General features: G+C 40.8%; 4 protein-coding genes across 4 annotated transcripts; all 4 read left to right on the forward strand. All coding sequences in view use genetic code 12, as the record gives it.

Moving 5' to 3' along the window:
- Positions 1–171: 171 nt before the first annotated feature.
- On the forward strand, positions 172–2,736 carry FOB63_004346 (uncharacterized protein; the record flags this gene model as incomplete). The annotated part of the gene is made up of 1 exon (XM_002614785.2): positions 172–2,736. One exon carries the CDS (start codon positions 172–174, stop codon positions 2,734–2,736), a length of 2,565 nt encoding a protein of 854 aa, XP_002614831.2.
- A 3,033-nt stretch (positions 2,737–5,769) lies between these two features.
- FOB63_004347 (Hyphally regulated cell wall protein N-terminal family protein) lies at positions 5,770–7,878 on the forward strand (the record flags this gene model as incomplete). Its single annotated transcript, XM_002614783.2, has 1 exon — positions 5,770–7,878. The coding sequence occupies one exon, from the start codon at positions 5,770–5,772 to the stop codon at positions 7,876–7,878; it is 2,109 nt and encodes a 702-aa protein (XP_002614829.1).
- A 3,617-nt stretch (positions 7,879–11,495) lies between these two features.
- Positions 11,496–12,617, forward strand: FOB63_004348 (Cyclin, N-terminal domain family protein; the record flags this gene model as incomplete). The annotated part of the gene is made up of 1 exon (XM_002614781.2): positions 11,496–12,617. One exon carries the CDS (start codon positions 11,496–11,498, stop codon positions 12,615–12,617), a length of 1,122 nt encoding a protein of 373 aa, XP_002614827.2.
- Positions 12,618–17,359: 4,742 nt separating this feature from the next.
- On the forward strand, positions 17,360–18,100 carry FOB63_004349 (Leucine Rich repeat family protein; the record flags this gene model as incomplete). Its single annotated transcript, XM_002614780.2, has 1 exon — positions 17,360–18,100. The coding sequence occupies one exon, from the start codon at positions 17,360–17,362 to the stop codon at positions 18,098–18,100; it is 741 nt and encodes a 246-aa protein (XP_002614826.2).
- Between the last annotated feature and the right edge of the window lie 4,208 nt (positions 18,101–22,308).

Here is a 22,308-nt window from a genome sequence, read left to right on the forward strand (position 1 = left end):
TCTGTGCCACCAAGTTCCTCGCATTCTTCGGAATCTAGCTCTGCTGTTAGACCATCTTCGGAATCTTCGGAATCTAGTGCCCCTAGACGTCCAGAATCTAGCTCTAGTGTGCGTTCAGAGTCTTCTGTTTCTGTTTCTCATTCTGCCTCAGTCTCTGAATCTAGTTTGATTCTGGAACTGTCCAGTGCCGAGTCAAGAAAGGAAGGATCCAGTTCTGTACCTAAACCTTCTCGTTCTAGCTCTGAAGAGGGTTCCAGCTCTGCCTCTAGAAAGCCTGTTCAGAGCTCATCCAGTTCTGAACCTGCTTCTAGTGAGAGCTCTTCCCATAGACCTAGCAGCGAGTCGTCTGCGGCCCCAGCATCAAGATCAAGCGATTTGGCAAGACCTACAGCTAGTGAAAGCCACAAGTCAAGTTCATCAGAAAGTTTTTCTGCAAAATCTAGCTCGGAACCAAGTTCGAGCCACCGTTTGGGCACCAACCCGTCAAGCTCTAGAGAGTTAAGCAGCCTGTCGATTTCAGAAGCTCCTAGCTCCTCTGAATGCTCAGGATGTACCCAGTATACGACTACCGTCTCTACTACCGATGCACAGGGTGAGTTCGAATTGAAAGCTGAGCTCATTTTGATTACAAGAAACTCCAGAGGAGCTCTTACTACAAGAACCCTCTCTCCTGAATCTAGCTCTAGCCATGAATCTAGCTCTAGCCATGAATCTAGCTCCAGCCATGAATCTAGCTCCAGCCATGAATCTAGTTCTAGTCATGAATCTAGTTCTAGTCATGAATCTAGTTCTAGCCATGAATCTAGCTCCAGCCATGAGCCAAGCTCCAGCCATGAGCCAAGCTCTAGCCATGAATCTAGCTCCAGCCATGAATCTAGCTCGAGCCAAGAATCCAGTTCGAAGCCTCTTTCGATCCATAGGTCTAGCGCAAGCAGCCAGTTCAGCTCTAGCCACCACACGAGCTCTAGTGAATCGCATGCATCAAGCGGAGAGCCCAGCATCTCTGCTGCACCAAGCTCTAGCCATGTTCCAGTCCATTCCTCGGCTTCTCTGGCGACTGGCTTAACCAACTCTACAGTACACTCTGCCAGCGTGCTGATCTCCAGTTTCTCTGGTAGTTCTGACTGTCCCGAGTGTACCCAGTACACCACTACCATCTCCACTGCTGGTCCTGATGGATTGTTTGAGTTGATGGCAGAAGTTCTCAGAGTTACTACAGATTCGAAGGGCTCATTGACCACGATGACCGTCGCATCTCCATCTGTTGTTGAAACCTTGTCTTCTCACGCTTCCGAGTCATCTTCTGATGTTTCCGAGTCATCTTCTCACGCTTCAGCTTTGGCTTCTGGTTCCATTTCCTCGTCAGGTTCCCGTTCGTCTGAAGTGTCCTCTGTCATCCATGAGTCTTCCGCTAGCGCAGACGTTCCATCGAGCTCGTCACCATCCTCAAGTGGTGCTGGCTCTTCAAGCTTCACTGGATTCGTCAACTCCACAAGACCAGAGGCTGGCCCTTCCAGCACTTTTGTCCCTGTTGACTCGACCAATGCCATTGCCCCTGGAGCACAGACTGACACAACAGGTCCTGAATCACAGAACCCTCTGGCAACCGGTCAAGGTACTTTGCCAGCTTCAGCGTCGACTAACGGAGCTGTGGAACCTTCTGGTAATGCTCCAGCCCCAGCTTCTTCTCAGGCTTCTCCAGAAACTCCGGTTGCTTCTGATGTATCAGCACAGCCAACTACGACATCTGCTGCTCTTACTCTTTCCACCGCCTCAACCATCACGACTATTTCCACAATTTGCCCTGTTTGCACCCAGTATACCACATCGTTTGTTTCGACTGATACTAACGGTGCAGAGACAACATTGACCGGTAGCGTTGTGGTGTCTACAGATGTAAACGGTGACCAGTTCACTTCGACGGTTTACTCCGAAAGCTTAACCCAAGCACTGGCAACTGAAAGTATCGTGGTATCTACTGATGCTAATGGCGAGGAGTATACTTCAACAGTCACACCTACTGAGCAGCCACAGGCTTTGACTACTGTCGTGGTTTCTACTGATGCCAACGGGGTGGAATACACCTCAACTATCAGCCCCACCGAACAACCACAAGTTTCAACTAGTGTTGTGGTGTCTACTGATGCAAATGGTGTAGAATACACCTCAACGGTCTGCTCGACTCAAGAGCCACAAGCTTTGACCAGTGTGGTGGTCTCTACTGATGTCAATGGTGTGGAGTACACTTCTACAGTCAGTCCCACCAACCAACCCCAGGTTTTGACCAGTGTCATCGTGTCTACCGATGCTAATGGTGTGGAGTATACTTCTACTGTCTGCTCGACCGCACAGCTTGAAGCTACCTCTGGCAGTGTAGTGGTGTCCACTGACGTCAATGGTGTGGAGTATACCTCCACTGTCGTTACTTCTGCCACACCTCAGGAAGAGGCACCTAATGCCACTGCTTCTGAAGTGAGACAGGCCAACCTTGTCGCAACTTCAGCTGGCCCTGAAGGTACCGCTGCAGCAGAGAACTCGCCCGAGTCACCAAATTCACAAGTGACTGTAGCATCATCGCTGGGTGCCTATGAGGTTTCCACTTTGATCAGTTCCCAGACTTCCGGATCTGCGCAATCTTCTGCTGCTCCTGTTGTTTCTGTCACTGCCGGTGCAGGTGTTTTGCAAAAGAGCACATCTGTGTTCGTTGCTTCGTTTTTGGCCATGTTGCTTTTTTAAGCGGTGGACGCCAGGTCTTTTATTGCCTCTTTACCTTTCTTCAGGATTGTTTCTTCGTATCTTACTACTTTTCTCTCTCACCTTCTATTCTTCTGATGATGTATTACATTATAGGTTTAAATAAAAATTCATATTCGTTTTGATCGAGGTCTCAATGATGAAGTAAAATGAACTAGAATGTTTTGTTTATTTATCAAGATCTATTTCGTCGGTTCCTGATTTGAGAAATACAGACGTGAATAATTTCGAATTCAACAAGAAGCTTTCAAGTACTGCGTTTTGAAAAGCTAACACAATGTCAATGAAATTGTGGAATTTGTTTTTCAACTCGAAATGCTATAAAAGTTCAAATCATCCTAATGGAAATCCCTAGCAACTTTTGGAGGGAAGAAGCTGTAAGATTTCATACTCTAACTCGTTCAGGTTAAATATGAGCCGAAAAGAGTTGATTAAATGCTTAGAATGAGTTTTCATGGCTTTCAAGGACCATCCTTATGTCTTCTCTGAATCACAAAATACCAAGCATTTGGAAACTACAGGTTACAGTCAATCCCAAATAGTGGTCCATACATCTACATCGATATTCCCACCTCAAGACACTAGAATTCACACTTCGAGAAGAGAACATTAAGAAATCAAAAATTGAACAAATGGAAACGTAAATTCGGTACAGAGAAAAATGACATTTCGTGGATAGAGCGAAATCCGTCATAAAGTAAATTAGAAATTCGCTTTGCAAAAATTTTGCGTAATTTACAGAGACACAATGAAATAAAATGGGCATGCAATACGCCTTTCAAAAGTAGTACATGAAATTTCAATCATTCAGGCGTACTACACTGATCCAGGCGAGGGTCCTCTTCCATTTGGTATTAAGAGGGAATATAATTATGTATCCTGCTATATGTTCTTTCCATCTTTGGCTAATTTAACCCTTCAGTACCCGATCTCTTCGTACTTCTGTAGAATTCGCTGTTGAGGATAGTCCAAGATGCTTCATGGAATTGTTGTCTACAATTTTTCAGATTGATTAAAACTACATAGATAGAGAATGTCAATACAAACATTCGCAGAAAGGAGAGGTTATATTAGGCCAAAACTGAGAACCATCAGATGACCAATTCTGGTTTCCCTGTGTACGAATTTCCGATTTTAAAGGTACTAATTCTGAAGTTTGTGCACATAGTTCTGGTTTTCTACTGCAAATTGATTTCTTGGAGGGCGAAGATTGAATGATCTAGGACGGACCATAGTTTTCGTTCGGGAATTGTTAGTTACTGCAAGTGCGAGTAGATGTACATGCAATGAATTCTATTTGGTATTGATTATCAACCAGACACGGTTCCAATTCTAATTTGTTAAGTTTGATTGAAAATGTAAAGCTAAATGTCGAAAATGGGACTTCAGGGCCATAGGAGAAGATGTACAAAACAGAATACTATATATTCTGCCTCTAGATAAATTAAAATAGGCACTTGATGTCGGTATGCTTGAAAATTATGCAAAAAGTGTTAAAGTTAACCCCGCTATCCAGAACTTTATTGTAGATGTTTGCAATATTCCTAGACAAATTTGATTATAGCACATACGATGGCGATAACGAAATCTATGTACAAGTTCTCCAATTCTCCTTCATACACTCCACTTCATGCACTATTTTATGCAAGGACATTTGCCCTGAGAGGTCAAAATTTCTTAAGCTTACAAACTTAAGGGCATTCAACTTTGACCCGAATGTCAGTAATGTAGCTTTATATAATAATGAAGAGGATTCAGGGAATAACAGAAGATGGTCTGGTTCCACGAGACGAGAAATTGTTTACAAAGTTTGAGTAATGAAATGCGAAGAGTAATCCTTCCTACGGCACATCCGATCTTGACGATATGCACATCATTCAAATGAGCAAAACCCCTGTTGTTAAGAGTCCTTTAAGGAATCTAAAATTCTGGATGAGGCTCAGTCTCCAAATGTCCAGTCAATGTTGAACAGACACATGCACGAGGGCTGAATGTGCATCAGCCACAATTGGTCAGTTTTGTGGGGGTGCATGGAGTTAGTTACGAGAACTTTACGGGCAAAAGGAAAAGGGGTGCAAAAAAGAAAAAAACGAAGAGCTTTCTCATTGATTGTGGATGGTATGGATCAAAAAGTCACCCAGACAATCTTAGGCATAAACGACTGCAACACAGTCTGAAAGCCTGATTGAAACAGAAAAGCAAGAAAAAAAAATAAAGAAAAAAGGAGGTAACCACAGACCTGAACGGGTCGTTTGAAAGAACAGCTTCGATAATAATTCGGCGGGGAATTAACACATCGTGTTTACTAAACCGGCGAAAGTAAAGGAGACAGCAAATCTTCATGCCATTTTGCTTTTGGGAAAAATGAACACCCACTGAAAATACACATCTTTTTGGGTTCGAATAAATTTCTATCTGATTTTCCTTCCATGTCAGGGTCTCTTAAAAACCAGGGCTAGTTAGGTTCAACTTTAATGTCGGGGTGAGCGCATGTGTAGAGAGGAGATTTATCTGCACAAGCCGCACGGCTTGGAAATGCCTGTTTTGGAGCCAAGATAAGGAAACGAAAAACACTAAAGCTGAGTGGCTAATGGATCCTCTTCAAAGGGAGATTCTAAACGGGAAGTTCATGCGGGCCGTAAAACGGGTAATGCAACGTGCATCATTGTGTGAGGTGGAGTCGAATTTATAGACAAGCTATAGACAAGCTATAGAAAGCTACACCCAAGCTATAGCCTAGTCAATTTACCCGAGCTTTCGCCCTTGACAAAATATAGGACAAAGAGTCGCCACTCATCCAAGAAGATCCTAGCCGTTCAAACATAGGCTGTTTGGATTTAAGTTAAATTACGAGCTAGGCGACAAACGCAAGATACGAATTATGCACCGTCGCTTAACGCATCTAACTGAGGCACACTGCAGGTCTAAAAGGAGACGATAGAGAAATTAGAATGAAAAAAATTCTGCCAAAAAGTACTTTAATGTGGTCATGTGAAGGCCGATAATCCGCCAGAAATGCATCTGTCGGACTTTTTTTTGTTCTTGGCTTGTTTAGCTTCAACTATCTTTGCGCTCATCGTGAGCGAGAATCTCGACGTTGTTGGAAATGCTAATCATTTTGGTGATCTCTACATCGACCCAGGGGTCTATCTAGCTTTCGACAATAGAAACGGCTACATTCGTAACACTTTTGATGGCGTTGTTACCGTAAACGGACAGTTGTTTGTCATCGACACTGGAAATAATGAGGGCATGTCTGTGACTTTTGGCCTGGGATTCACCAATAACGGAGATGTGGTTCTCAATGCCGCAAGTGAAACCTCTGCTTGCGATTTCCGCTTTACCGGACCGGCGTTTGTCAACAGCGGCCACATTTACATGGGTGGAATTGGAAATACCGGAGGCTCGACCATGAACATCTGGCCCAGCTTAGTGACCGTCCCACAAAATTATGGGACGATCACTTACGCACAGAGTGTAAGCAGAAGCGGCGGAAATGCCTTTTTTGGCCAAACGGGACAATCGGTTCTTAACGAGGGTACAATATGTTTGTACCAAATGAACTTTTATCAGCGGTCCAAAGTTCAGGGAACAGGATGCTATTCCGTCGGACAGGATTCCCTCTTGATTATCGACCAGGCGAGTACTAATCCGTTGCCGTCTTCGCAAACCATTTATCTTTCGACATCGTCGTCGCAAGTCAGCTTTGGGCTTCTGATGCCTTCAAATACATTTACTATTGTCGGATGGGGCAACGGTAACAAAATAGGGTTTCTTACTCTCGTACTTTCAGCTACTATCAGTGGGTCCGTTTTGACTGTGGATGTTGGATTTTTCACTTTCACTTTCAACGTGGGCGAAGGCTACGAGCAGCAATACATTCTGGTTCTGAGTGGAGGTTTTTCGGGGGGCATTTTCATCTTGGCCTACGTATCCTATAGCCAGCCTCCACCTTCAGCTTCCAGTCCATCTGTTTGCAATGATTGTCCCACAATTTTCGATTTTCCAGAGCCTCAGAGGAGTTCAAGTAGCTCGAGCGAAATATCGAGCTCAAGTGAAATCTCAAGTTCAAGCAGTTCAAGCGAAATCTCAAGGTCCAGCAGTTCAAGTGAAATCTCAAGCTCGAGTAGCTCAAGTGAAATATCAAGTTCAAGCAGCTCAAGTGAAGTTTCAAGTTCGAGTTTTGAATCTAGCTCAAGTTACAGTTCCAGCTCTGTTGAATCTAGTGTGCTGTCAGTTTCTAGCACCCTGTCAAGTTTCAATTCCGAATCAAGCTTTAGTTCCTCGAGCATTGTTGTTTCATCATCCAGTAGTAGTCACGAACAAAGCTCGTCCCAAGTCACCTTTCTGGTTGAATCTTCTTCTTCTTCTACCACCATACCTGACATTGTTTCCAACTCATGCCCAGTCTGTTCACGGTATACCACCACTTTTACCTTGACCGAAATAGGGACAGAAAGAATTGTGTCTGGCGTGGTTGTTATTACTACAACTGAAGGGTTATTAACTACTGTGACTTCTCTATTTCCAGAGGAGTCACCACTCACCTCTTCCAGTTCCCAAACTCCATCTCCTGTGTCTGATATTTCTGCGTCCACTACCAGAACTAGTTCTGATAGCGCATCACACTCTTCTTATGCGCGATACTATAACACTTCGGATGAAGATACAACTACTTCGTCAAAAAGCACATTTGTGCCCATCACTGACTACTTTTCAACGAAGAAAATAAAAACACTAACTTCAGTTGAAGTTGAAACGGAGACTCTTGCGGCTTACGTTTCCACAAAACATTCTTCTGGCTATAGTGAAGTAACATTATCAACTGAAACAGATAATCCTGCTTCTATTTTTCCAGAAGGTGGATCTCAAGCTAGCGATACATCCAAGTATATTTACCCAGCTGGTATCTCAACTTCTACAACGACGCAAGGTGCTACCACGTCTATTCTAGCTGTAACACAAGCCGTGTTTAGTCACGAAAACCCTTCTGTGGTAAAAGCGAGTTCCAAGCCCATAGCCACTGGGCCTATTCCATCAATATCAGTGACTGGAGGGGCTAATTTCAACCACGTTTCCATTTTTATTACTCTTGTGTCAATTTTCAATTTCTTTCTTTACTAATCTGGAATCTAGCTTCGGCATTTATGAACTATTTGCTCTCACGTTTGTATTAAGATCACTTAACTGAAATAATATTGTAGATTTTGCCTAGTAGCTAAGAAAAACACGTTTCAAGAGCACACCAATACTTTTGAATGAAACCTTGAAAATCTAGATCTGGATGTATTGGCACCTCTTCACACCTCAAACTCTTTTATAATGATGTTGGTAAAAATTTGAGTCAAATTCTACCGAGCCTTCACAATCCCTATTTGCTTTCATCAAGCAATGGTTAAATTAGAGTGAAGAGGAAAAATAATGAGTGCGAACGTTTTTTCCTCATTTGTACAAAATGAGAGATTAGACATCTCATTGCAAAATCGCACTTCAATGAAAAATAATAAATGTTTTGTGTCATTCTCTCTTCCATACATGAAGTTGACTTTCCTTCTAGTATATCTTAAGTAATTTGTAGATGTGTTTCCATCTTGACTGCTTAAATAGGATTTCTTAAGAATTTGACCGACTGCGCAAAATTTCAGATTGTCATGGAATACAAGGAAGTCGGGAGCGAGCGCCATGTAAATGAATTCTGATAAATTGGTCAAAAATTCGAGTGTACCTGCAATAGCCAACTTTAGTGGGAATTCTTCTCAGAAACTTTTGGGCTTCAATATTCTACGTCGAATCAAAAATTCAAATGTTTTCCACAGGGATATTAAGCGCAAGACACATAATAAGACATCCTATGTAATTCTTGAAAATGTACAGACTGGCATGTTTCAATAATTAGAAGGAAAAGAAGACCAGAGAGCCATTTTAAACTACACTTCATAATACGGTTCGCATGCTTGACAACACTGTTTTTGGGATTCAGAGGCTTAGAGACGGAACGAACCCTACGTATTGGAGAAAATCCTGGACCCAATACAGCAGCAAGGAAAGGCTCTTTGGGCTCTTCGTTTCTAACATCTAAGCGCTTCAAATTTCTAAAGATCCTCTTTTAGCGAAACACAGAGAATTGCTTGAGGTCGATGATTCAAGATGGCTTAATGCAATTATATGCTCATGTGTACAACGGAATCTCAATAGAGACGAGAAAGTGGAAACTCAATAAGTACTCATTGGACCAGAAAATAACTCTATTGAGGGAAGCACAAAAGAAAAGTCACCCTAAGCGTGAATGTTTTTCCATATGTAGACTGCTTCATAGTTGAAAGTCATAATCATAGGCTTTTCAAAAAGACTATTATTTCTATTTATCAGCCAAAACACGAAAAGCCGCATCACAAATTGGAAAACTGTGACGCTGAGCGACCATATGAAATTTAAGGATCATCATGACGAAATAGACAGGAAGCATACTCGAGGAAGAGAAAGTCAATCTCAGTCATCAACATTAAACACTTGGAATCGGATTTATCACGAAAGAAACTTCCGTGCATGAAGAGTTTTTCATTAAGCTTTCGTATAGGAATCATGCTCAACTTTTTCATAGCGCATGGATATGAAATTTACCCCTGGTCAAGAAAAGTCATGTCATCTTCTGATCATTTCGGTAAAGCACGACATGTTATTCTACTTACCTTTGAGTGAATGGCAGCCGAGGTAATGTAAAATAAGTGAGCAGATGGTATGCTTGGAATGCAAAGCATAGCGGGCTCCTTCTGCCGGCACAGTCAATTATTATCTTCCCAAGCATGTATTCAACAGACGTAACACTCGTATATTCTTAAAATAGTCGATTGGAGAAAAAAAGAAAGAAATCTTCTAGACACAGGCATTGACACTTGGAAAAGGCCATGTTCTAAGTCAATACATCGTATAGTTATCATGTAGACAGTGATGGGCTATATCTTGCCTTTCAAACATGAGGAATCGTCTTCGGGCCCTAAAACTCGGCTGCACAAATTCGTAAAGCCTTACCGGATAGAAGCATTCGAGTAACCGGATGCATATGCCTTCAAACACGTAGACTGCAGACCAAGGTGCATATGCATCGGATATTACACAGCTTTACCGCAGAGTAAAGTTACCGAAACCCACATATTGAGATGCTTACTAAGATTAAAATCTATGAACAAAATCGTTCCTTGAAGCGTGAAACTAGGGATTACCTTTCTATGAAATGCCAATCTTTGATGAAGTACTCGATCTCAATACAGAAGAGATAGGGATCATCAGACAGGTTCTTCTTCACTTTTCCAGAGGCAAAATATGGTCCATATACGTGTGATTTAGTCGACAAAGTTTTTCTGAGGATATTGGAAGATTTGGGGAATATTTTATTTCTGAATTGCAAAGTTTTCCTTCCAGAAAAGGGCTGAAGACGCTGTGACCTTGTGTTTACTACTTTTCGAGATACCTGTTAACAAGAAACGTAGACAAGAATTATGAATCACTCAAGTGAATGGCAAGCATATATGTAGCAAATTAGCAAAAGCAGTATTTGTATAATCTCATGTAACGATGAGAATTGAAGACTCTATCCCCTTTCGAAAGTATAGTCGCTGTTTCTTAATTCTGTTTCAATGCCGACAGAAATTTCCCCGATGGAAAGCTTCGTATTTAGGACCTTCGTAGAGGCAGAAATCTTCTAGGTAAGTGGGGAGCCATTATTTCAGCTATGCAAGAAGGGTATTTGGTAGCTCTCCTTAAATCAGGAACTTTAGGCGTCTCTGACTCATGCGTCACGCAAGCTAAGAAACTTCAAGGTTAGTTTACCTGCAAGAATGCATGAAGAGATCGGTAAAAGGACAAGGTTGCATAAACAATAGTCCTGTGGGTGGGGAAAAAATATTTTCGGACACGAAAACGCTGAAGATCGAATAGATGAGTTGAAAGTCTAGTGATTGAGGACTGGTCTGTCAAGAAACATGAGAGAACAATCGCAAATAGGCTCAAAATCGTTGAATGTTCAGAATCTTTATAGAATCAAAAACTATCAGGGCCTCTGTTCGGAAAAACTCGCTATGGGAAATCCAGCTAAACTCACGAGCCATGCACTGCGGTTTCGAATCTGACACTTCCAATTTGGGCACGGATGCATGGTTAGACGACAAACGTTTATTTACACTGCGAGGTAGCTTCCAGAATTTATATGCATATTCGTTTACACAGGTACAGGCATCTATGAGTATGCAGTCGTGGGGGATGGTACAGAATGATTTGCGACATGTTGGGTCTGAGATTGGAGAGGAAATACATCATGCTATTCTTATTTCTTCAGCAAAGGTGGCCCCAAAGAGGAAATCGCGAAAGTCAACATCTATTCGACAGAGGTGGGCTATGCATCTCCGATCACAACGTTATCTGCATACCAAAAAATATTATCTGCATGGTCTCCTTGAAGGCGTCTCAACACTACATATCCGCGAACTAGTTAGGAAATAGCCACATGCACGATGAATTAAATAGATCGTACAGATTACACAGTGCATAGTAAAATGTTATAATTTTTACCATTGTAATGCACTTTTCCTTTTTTTTTTTTTTTTTTTTTTTTTCAAATATGTCCGGATTACTGGTTCGCAATGGCGATGTTTCATCTCGAGATCTTGATCAAAATTCACTTTAGCAGCATTCTGGTACCTTAAATTTACAGTGTGAACAAAAGATAAATGCACACAAACTTACCAATGCAAATCAGAGCCAACCAGGCCCCAAAAAGCGAAAATGCTATTGACAGACGATATGAATATCATCACAAGTATTACGAACATGAAGTGAAGTGTCATGAAAGAGTTGTTTCAGAATATTCGAGAGAAATTCTTGCCAGTATGAGAGACTCTATAGATTACTCGGCATTCAGTCTTACAAGGTATAAGAACCAGCCATTTCTCAACTCTTCAACCAGGAGTAACTTGGTCGGTTACCTTTTGATGGTGCTGAACAAATTGAAACTTCCCACATTCATCTTTTACAAGGCTGTGCATTACTTTGACAGATACTGCCTGAAAATCATAGTACTGCCAGATGAAGCACAGCTCTCCATAGTCGCATGCTTGACCATAGCGGCTAAAATTAGTGGTTGCAATAATTGTTTCATTTTCTTGGGCTCTGAGAAAAGCGGTAAAAAAAACATCTCCACCATGAAGATGGGTACAAGGGCCAGAAACCAAGCTTATGGGCTCACAAAACGTTACCGTTTGCCCAAACTAAATGCTTTAATTAATATTTGCGGGTTTCTGTTCAGTTGTACCAATGAAATGTTTAGAGAAATGGAACTCCACGTCATGTGTGTATTGGAATGGAGGTTGCATGAGCCATCGGTTGAGGATTTCATGGTCTATTCTCAAGAATTCAGAATCCCTCATAATGATGATTTCGATATGAAAACCGAGATTTTCAAAATAAAACAATTCATAGCATACTCTTCGTGTTTTCTTTTTGAGTTAGTGGGTTACAACCTGCTAAACATGGCAAAAGCAATCATTGACTTGGTCAACAATACTTACTGCTTGACGGAAGGTAGTACACTTTATCAAACTATGAACAAATCTTTGCTTGGTGACAAATATGTGGGTTACCCTATTAATTACAGAGAAATCTACAAGAATCTAATGCGCAGTGTTACCCGTGCTCCACCATATCTCATGCAATATTTTCTGTCTCATGGGCCCAAACTGTTTCATTCGATTGTCTCCAAGCAGGCATTAGCACTCGATTCCGAGGTAGCATATCTCTTAATGTTACCCCAATCCGCAGAATCATCTTCTTCCAGCTCATATGATACCACTGAGCCTCTAACACCAAGTTGACAGAAGAATTTGAAGTACTGTTAGAAAATTTGGAATCAATTACTTACATTGTCCCTAGCCTTAACTAACTTTGAATGGCTATGTATTGGATCCAGAGAGAGGCCTATGACGGTAGGAGAAAGTGCTTATTATGTGAATGACATGCAGAAAACGAAGCATCAAGCCAACATTCAAGAATGCCCAAAGCCTATTCAAAAGATTTCTATAGTTCAGGCCTTTAGTAAAGAAAGCCTATGTATTTTTTAGTAAACTTTTCGCTCGATTCTCGAAAAAAAAAATATCTCCAAGATGTGATTGCAATCCATAAACACTATTCAAATTTTTTACTGGTCTACCACTATCAGTATATTTTCCAAAGTCAAACATCAATCTTCTTTCTATTCTCCATTGCAGCACATTTGATTATTATTTTGCTACTTGATAAAAATTTCTCTTTGAATCCAACGCTCTTGCAATCCTTAGACATTGGCTTTCCCGGAGCACCCGAAAGCGGAAGTTTTCAACCACTGATGCTAGGGATCAAAGCAGGTTAAGCCGACTACTCTGCATATACGGCAAGAAAGAAACACTACTCACCAGCCGCATTGCAGAAGCTTACACACGCATGTTATGAGGCTATGCCAACAATGATATGTGCTAAGTACAGTATATTTGGTTGGTAGATGTACATATGTACATGTACAATGTGGTATTTGGATGTGAGTGTATATTAGTAAGAAATCGTGTGGCAGCTCTTTCGTAAGTCTGTGCCAAGCGGGCCTAAGTATACGACAAGCCGGAAGAATTCATTACTACCACCCAGAGAAGCAGCTGTACATGATATAATGCTTTCAGATATAGATCCAGGATGTGATATTCATGTACTGCTTCAAGAAAAAGCATGATAAAATATTACCTGCTCTTCAATTAAGTGCCAAGTGATTCTTGGCAAAGAATGCAATGGCGTCTTAGTCACTTTGGGCTGAATGAAAGCGCTGATTTCAAGTGAGCAATTTGACACGTGTAAGTCAATACAAAGAGGAAATGAGACCTTTTTTGAAGGAAGCTTCTTTGGAAGAAATGGAAAATGCTACAGTTAACGGGTGTTCAAAATGTGGTCTAATCCATGAACAGTTTACATTGGAACTGTCTTCAACAGTATTAACCTAGAATCAATTCGTAAGAAAGGACGCCGGTGATCAAGGGTGTAATTAGAAGTATTCAACCAAGTTAAGTATTTTTGCTATGTATTCTTGGAATAGAAATGTTTCTTCTTAGGTGAATATCTCAAACATGAGTAACATAATTCATTCCAGACATCGCATTTGGTGATTGACTCTGGAACTGGAATTTACTTCTCTAAACTCCATTCACCTTGTACCCTTTCTTGGTTTAGAAAAGATGGTAGGGCTTGACATTGCTTTATCGCTTCATCGAACAAGATCAGGCTGCCTAAACAACTTAGTTGTCTAGGTAGATAGACAGTTGCACTTCATATTTAAATTGGAAGTCTTGAAATAAGAAGAGAATACCCTTTGATTTGAGTCAGCAACGTTAAGAACAGCAAGTGGTGTATTTCTTGAGTCATCTCTCGTTCTCACCTGAATTGATTTCCATGTAAGAATAAGTGAAAATCTCATCCCTTAAGGGATTGGACACACAAGCAACATATTATGGGTTCAGGACACAGAATAAAAGGAATTTTGTAGTTGCGTCAACTGTCATAAATAATCAATAGAGATGGAACTTCATGTTTCGGAGAGCTAATGAGAGAAAAAAAACCATCTCTCTATGCTAAAAATACTCAAGTACTCGTGCAAAGCGAAAGGGTTAAAGTGAACATGTGAATGGCAATATAGGACGACGAACCATAAATTCATACACCAGAAGTCTTAAAATTGCCCTTTTGAAACGATTCTTCCTACTTATTTTATGAAGGGGCAAGTGGGGAGATAAAACAATAAACCCCATTTTTGCTCAACATGTTTCGCATGCCCAAAACTTTATGCATTATACAAGCTTCTGATCCCAAATTCCACATTTGCCCGCTGTTCCCAAATCTGAAATGACCGAGTTTTGTGATATTAAGTCAAGAGTCTCCAGCAATACTTCAAGTATGATATTCGAGTACTGGAGAGGTCTTGGAGTCGATTTATCTAAGTAGAATTTTGAAAGTGAGGACTGCAAAGCACTAGGTCGTCAGTTTAATGCAAGGGAAAAAGCCAGCAGAAGTGTTAGACTGGAAAATAAGCTGGTATAAAAGTGGAATTCTTATAACAAACCAAAAGTCAAACCTCCGGTGAAGACAAAGGACTCTAATGGAAAGATAGCTAGACAGAGCAAAAAAAAAAAAAAAAAAAAAAAAAGAAAAAAGGAGCTAACAAACTGCAGAAAACGTTTACTTTTTTTTCATGGGCGTTTGTTATAGTTTCTCCATCTCTTCTTTATAGGAACTAGGGTGATTTGTACTTATAAAAGTCGAGGTAATTTTAACGATGTAGTTTGAAACTGAATATTTTCAAGTCCTAGCTTACAGCTTCCTTAGATACCTACGGTAATTACATAGTAATTTGTAAGCATTTCCTGAATTTATCGAAGGACAATCAAGGAAAAGGACTGCGCCATAATTCCAGGCTCAATATTCATCCATTGAGTTCCATATTCATCCGGGTTGCCTATGCTTGCCGAGGTGCATGAAATAAGACACCCAGATGTGCTATTTTGCAGAAGTTTACGAGACTGCAAACTAAGCCATTTGATGCCACAGACTTTCTGCGTTCCTGCAAAGCCTCTTATATTGTGGCAGTTGTAACTCCACTCAGCTGCATAGGGGAACGACAATTTAAAAATACTTCGAACCCTTGACTCAATTTTTCCTAGAGAACAAATTACTCCTGATGAGATCAATATCACTTTCGTGACGAGATGGCTTTGATTCTTTCGATGATGGGTTGCCCCGTAGTGTAGTGTATTCTATTTAAGCGTTGTGCAGCGTTGGCACTTCCCTGATTTGAACAACCACTTACTCACGACCTGCATGAGGCGGAGGTATGCACGATCGATATCATTAGCGTGCGTCATGCATGCATTGAATAATATTTTGCACTCGCTCATGCGCGAAGTATTCTAGAAAACGGATTTGAAAAAAAAGTTTTGTCAATTGACAATTTTGTACTCTAGGAAACAATTTCAGATATTTCAGCTAAACGTATCAAGTTTAGCATGCGACATCTTTTCCTCGTCAAGATGGGAAATCTCCTACTCATATTGTTCAGAATCCTTTTTCATCCGATGGGACTTGTTTGCATTTCTCGGTCAAAGTGACTCGGGCTGAATCTTCGTCCTCCCCAGACATGATCTGCAGAGCGATCTATATTATCTTACGTTATTTCTTGCTAAATTGTGGAACGTTTATCCTCCTAGTGGCATCCCTAAACACCTCCTCAACTTGCATCAATTACAATAGTTGCTAGCCTCTGGACTTGAATCGAACCAAGCAGTAATGGAGAATGCTTCATTGTAAAGCTAACTGCTCAATTCAATAATAATGAAGTATCAGTAATTCAGTCGGAAAAGATGAAGACGATTATTCTTTCTGTTTTGACCAAGTCAATACCATTCACGCCGAGTAAAAAATTTTTCGCTACATACATAATGCACTCTTTACTAATATCTGTAGTGTCAACGCTTTGCTTGGTAAGTCATGTATGGACAATACACGATGTGTCACTAGCCACAGCATGCATATGCGTATGCGTGTACATCAGGAAGGAAGGAGTATGTGCTTCAAAACTCGTAAGTATCACCCGGGATACGACTATTGTAATTATTTACGCAAAATAATGAGTTTGGAAGAGATGCTTTCTCTCATCTTCGTTTGGCTAAAGGTCGTTAACAGATGAATCGTGGCAGAAGAACCAATGCAAATTTTAGATCTCACGTTTAGGTCACCCAAGCTTAGTAAAACAAGTCCCCATGCATGGTGTGAATAGGAGGTTTCAAAAAAGCGGAATTAGAGCCGAAGAAGTAAAAGCAATATCAGCGAAATGCACAAAAAAAGTAATAGGACCATGCCTATCAGCGGGTGCAATTAGGGAATAACTTGTAAGCATTCGCCATACCAAACTAGTCAATTACATTTCATTTCTCTTCAATATGCTTTTGCAATTTATCTTACAGGTATTGTAATCCATTGCTGAGCCAGAACTGGATTTGAAATACTCAAATTATCAGAGTCAGGTTCTCAAGAATATTGCTTTACTAACCATGAACAGAAATTTTCGAAATCATCTGCGAAACCACACTCTTCCACCACTTCCAACATCTCCAATGCTAACGAAATTGATTTTAATCGCAAGCCATTGCATTCCAATAATACCTACAAACGTACGGCATCTGTGTTCGATATTCCCGAGTTGGTGTACAAAATCATAGAGTATGCCGACTACCCAAACACCGTTTCTCCTCACAATGTCAGCTTGGGTAACCTACTGCATCACTGTGATAGAAATATTTTGTTTACATGCTTGCAAGTCAACCGCCTCTTCAACACAGTGGCCATTCAGCTCTTAAGTTCTCGGATTGTATTTACCAAAGATAGAAGTTTGTATCAGTTTGTTCGAAGCCAGAGTTATGTTTCTCAGGAACGCATGTTTCGTCCGCGGCAATGTATCCTCAGCCGTTTGTTTAGTGCTAAGCAACTGGCTATTGATGCTTTGGCCCAGACAATTGATTCTTCAGCACTTCAACGAATCGAAATATTTATGTGTCCAAAGCTACGCCCGGATGAATCACTCTTGCATACCTCATTAAAAACTTTGGTGATGGCGTGGTCTGAAGTCACAGACGATTCATTCATAATGGAAGTCGCTCACCGCTGTCCAAACCTTGAAGTTCTTGATCTCCGAGCATGTGAACAAGTCTCAGACTTTGGAGTTTACGCCATTGCCATGTCATGCCGAAACTTGGTGAGCGTCAACTTGGGCCGCAAGAACAAGGGCCATTTAGTCACGGGCCATTCTCTTACACCGCTCTTTGCCAGGAACAGGCGTCTCAAAACTGTCGGTCTTGCAGGATGTTATGTTTCAGACCATTCCCTTTGGGTTTTGGCAATACATGCGGGAAGCTCTATTGAGCAACTATCGCTTAATGGATGTCCACGCATCACCAATCGTCTGCTTCCCATCATATTACATCACAATTTCCTTCCCAAATTGTCTGTACTCGAAATCTGCTTTCTTACTGAAATCACAAACATGTCTCCTATAGTCACACTCAAGCGTCGCCAACATGCGCAAGGCGCTTTTCTTTTAGTGAAAGCCTGTCCAGTGCTCCAGGCCCGTATACGGGAAACTGAGCTCAGTATGGATAACGTGGTGTATAAACGTATCTACCAGGACTTATTTGAGTGGGCCAATGCAAACGATGAGGAGGAAGAGGATGGTTATATGCGACTTTTGTACCAGCGACGCAGACAGTTGCAAATGCTATTTAGCCAGCTGTGATTTAAAGTGGAGGTGCATTCCATATAAGGTACCATTTGCAAGACATTTGAGAGAAGGTAGAGAAAACTATCAGTGAAGAAACCACAAAAGACACCTTCAACAGGATTATATTCCTAAGGAAAAACGTGCTTTATAGCATAGACCAGTATTTAGGTCAGAGATTTTGTTTGTCAAATTGATCTGAATGCGAAAGCTCAGACAAAAAGACTTTCGTAGCCATTATGTGTTCAGGCTCTTGAGTTGTGTATTCGATCAGCTTCACAAAATCAATTTAGCGTCAGATTTAACTTTCAAGAAAGTAGGACAAATCATGTGTTTGTTCATTGAAAGATAACGGGGATAATATGCTTGGAATCAAAGGCCGATGGGCAGATACTGTAATCAATAAACAAATTTTTCCGTCATCTTGAGGACGTCATCTGCCGCAAGAGAGTTGAAGCTGACTTTGTTTCAAACTCTACTTGAGTATAAAAAATGATGAGTTTACTAATTTTGGTTCGGAATCATAAAAAGGAGTTTTGCATGTCCTCCAACTTATCTGTGAAATGCATATAGTTGCGGAGATCTTACTTGAGAAATGCCCCTCACCATACATACTCGGGATGGCTTTGGAGACTATTTCTTTGTCAGATAGACAATACTTTTCACTTCGTTTTTAGTATCATATCGGGGACCTAATTGAACATCCTGAATCACCTTGCACTATAAAATTTTTGAATAAAGTTAGGGAAATTACGGAATGAAGAATCATTTAAAAGTTAGTATGTACTGTGCGGTTTAAGAATAGGTTATTTTACCTTCCGAACTCGTATTGGCCCTTGAGAGACATAAAAGCTCGAATGATAAACAAAACTCCATATGCTAACTATTTTTGTTGGTCCAACAACGCAAGTCTCAACATCTGCACATGCTAAGTGTTGCCGAGGTGCATAAATCTGAGATATTTAGTTCGTAGTTGCAGCATATACGGCATTGTAAGAATAAGCCATGTTACGCAAAAGTCGCGGAGGCTCCGGATAAAGTGTACGGAAGCTTTTCAATACCTTATTGAAGTTGGTTTCGATGCACATCCTATGAAATTGGGTTCTGAAATCAAGGTATTGGACAACAAAATAATGCATTCTCTGATATCATAATGGTAATTCACGGTTTCAATGTAAGAGCCAAGCCTAAGAAAAGTTTCAGGAAATTTTATGAGCTCGAGTGTGATTTGTTCATTTTCGTCGTCCCTGCAGAGTTAACCTTTTCGTTTAAAAGTACCACAAAATTCAACTTGCATGAGGCTGCCAGTATGCAAGATCAAGTCTTTTTGTTGTGCATGATGCATACCGTGAATAGTGTGTTTCTTTGTTGTCGCTCATGCACCAACTATTCTAGAAAGTGCATGCTGTTCTGATCCTTACTCACATAATTTTAGACAAGTAAATATGAGAGCCTGATTTACCAATGCCTAGTATGAACTGCAATGAAGAAACAACCGTTTCAAAGAGCCCCAGTGAAATCTAATATGTATATTTTTATTTTGCACTAAACGTAATAATCAAATAATAAAGACTTCTCCCACAATGCTCATAACCGACACCTCAGAGAAATCAGTAAATATAAAATATAGAATACCAGCAGCAAATCTTAATATTCAATTATTTGGAGAAGCCATTGTCATACCCGGTGAATGCAATATTAGATTAAACTGCTCCTTACTTCAGTTGCCGATACATTTTAAAAAGTATCCAGTTGCCAGGCCGAAAGAGCGAAGTAATAGACATTTCATATTTGGCTCAGCTCATAGAGTTGGCTTTACGAACACAGATGGACATCAAAAATTCGGCCATACATCAAGATGTGGTGGTAGAGATATCCTGGAGTCAAGTTATGTAGAATTAGTTTGTGGTTGTTTATATGAGTGATAAGATCTACTGCCAACATCGGTGATTTTAGTGCAGAAAGTCAATTTAGGGAGATCAATAGATAACGAAACTAAGGCACGAAGTGGGCAAGGCGGTCTGACTAAAATCGGCGTCAAGATTCACTTTCCTTATGAATTGCGCTTGTGCATATGCACCTGAAAGTACGCAGGTTTGTGGCTCATATATCCCATTTTTATTCGGTATAGATCTCTTTCATACCATGCAATACGCCGGGCGGCAATGCTTAGCATTATGCACTGCACTCCTGTGTCACAGAGTGATACTGGGCTAGATATTTTATCGACATTTAATCAAGACAAATGAGTATGGCCCCATGTTGACTATCTTCCACAACACTTGTTTTGTATTAGTTTATTTAACATTTTCTAGGTATTAATTAGCTTGGACTTTTTCACTTGTTATATCCAACTTTTTTCATTGATGTCCATCATACCAAATTATCCTCAAACGGCTGTCATAGAAACGTACCACGGTCTGGTTCTTACGCTAGAAGATGCTCTTTTGATTCTAGAAGGCACCTGCCAAAATTTGCTTTCCAAACGCAGAAAACGTCTAAATGATTTTGAACGATTAAGCATTACGCTGGGTACTATCTTTGTCTGGTGCCAAACAAAAGGCGGCATGCAGAGATGGACAGATGGAAGAAGCTGGCTGCCATCTAAGGTTAAGGGGCCCTTTCTCATTTATTATGAGCTTGACAAAAGCAGAAACTTGCTTCCCAATGGGCTTGTGAAACAGACACTTTCACTCACTACGACACAAAATGAAAAGCTTCACTTAGTCTGCTACTACAAAATAAAAGAACGTATGGAAGGAGTTTTGCCAGGCAAAATTCCGTCTAAGGATCCACTTCTAAGCCATCTCCGACTTGATCCCAATGCCTATCTGATTTTAAGACTGCGTTTTAGGATGACCAGGTTGCCTATGTGCGAGCCTTTCCAAGCCTATTCAGCACAAACATACTTTCCTGTGACGAACTTTCTTTACACACCATCCTATTCCCTGCAACAATTCCAGTACTCTCCGCCGGCAATGTCCTTGTACAGTCATATGCCACCAATGACTCCGCATACAATGACAGAACCAGTTTACATACCACCAGGTAGCATACTGCAACGAGAGCCACAAGTAATACTGCAGCAATATCAGGTATATCAGCATGCTCAATTACAAGCAAGACAGTACGTTGATGGTCTGCCTACATGTTTTACCGTACCACAGCTCCCAGTTCCTTTATCTAAATTATGTTTGCCGCCAATGCAAAGTGGTAATTCGACACTGGTTCAAAGAGCTGTTGATCCAAGGCAAGAATGCCCAAGATAAAAATGAAAAGTAGTACAAAGAACGAATCCGCACGCTTAGACGATGGGTGCTTCAAGTCTATGTGATAAAGCAAAATGCCATCAGTACCGCTTGCTGAAACATAATTCACATCATGTACTTCTCGTTTGTACCAACCTGTAGCATCTCCCAATTCTTTGCCGCAATAATAAGGCTCCTGATGGACGACCCACCGGTCTGGAACATTGAAACGAGTAGATGAACTTTCGGCCATCATCTTCTAGCCGCAAACCGTTGCTATATACGACTTCAACTAGCGCAAAGGGCTACACCTGCTGTAAAAGGTAGAAATCCTGGAGGATTGACTCTCGGACCAGTATCCACTGTTGGAAGTCAATCGGAATTAGCAGGAGCAACACGCCATAGATTGTTGTAGAAAGCATAAGTGGCATTTTCGGGGAGCTGGATTCTATATTCATCATTACAAAGACTATGTTAGCCAGGGGAACCAGATACGGACTCTAAGATACTTCGTAATGTGTGAATTCTATCTAGGGCTACTGAGTGCTTACAGTTTTTTACCTGGTGACATTATGGTCTCACGGATATCCGTCATAATCTTTGAGCCTAGCCCATTCTCGATCCTTGTAGCTCTACTATATTTTTGCATGTAAACATAATCCTGTAATTCTCAATTCCATGTAAAGTTTAGCCAACATTTACAATATGTTCGACGCGCGTCAGATTACAAAAAAAGTAACAACACCAACTTGTCGGATGAGATATTAAATACAATACGACATCTCTCCTTATTCCTATATAAATCTCTGGATCAAAACATTCTTCTCAATATTTCTCCAATGGCTTGAATCACGGCTAGAAGCGCAGATCGTTTTCCCCACAATTTCTCTCAATGTGCACGTTGACGATTTCTGATAAACCACATTATCGACACGGTCAATTCTCGCTTTCCAAAATATAGACGTCAAGTCTTCTCCA

Source organism: Clavispora lusitaniae (genome assembly GCF_014636115.1).
Source record: "Clavispora lusitaniae strain FDAARGOS_655 chromosome Unknown tig00000187_pilon, whole genome shotgun sequence".
Lineage (NCBI taxonomy): Eukaryota > Fungi > Ascomycota > Pichiomycetes > Serinales > Metschnikowiaceae > Clavispora > Clavispora lusitaniae.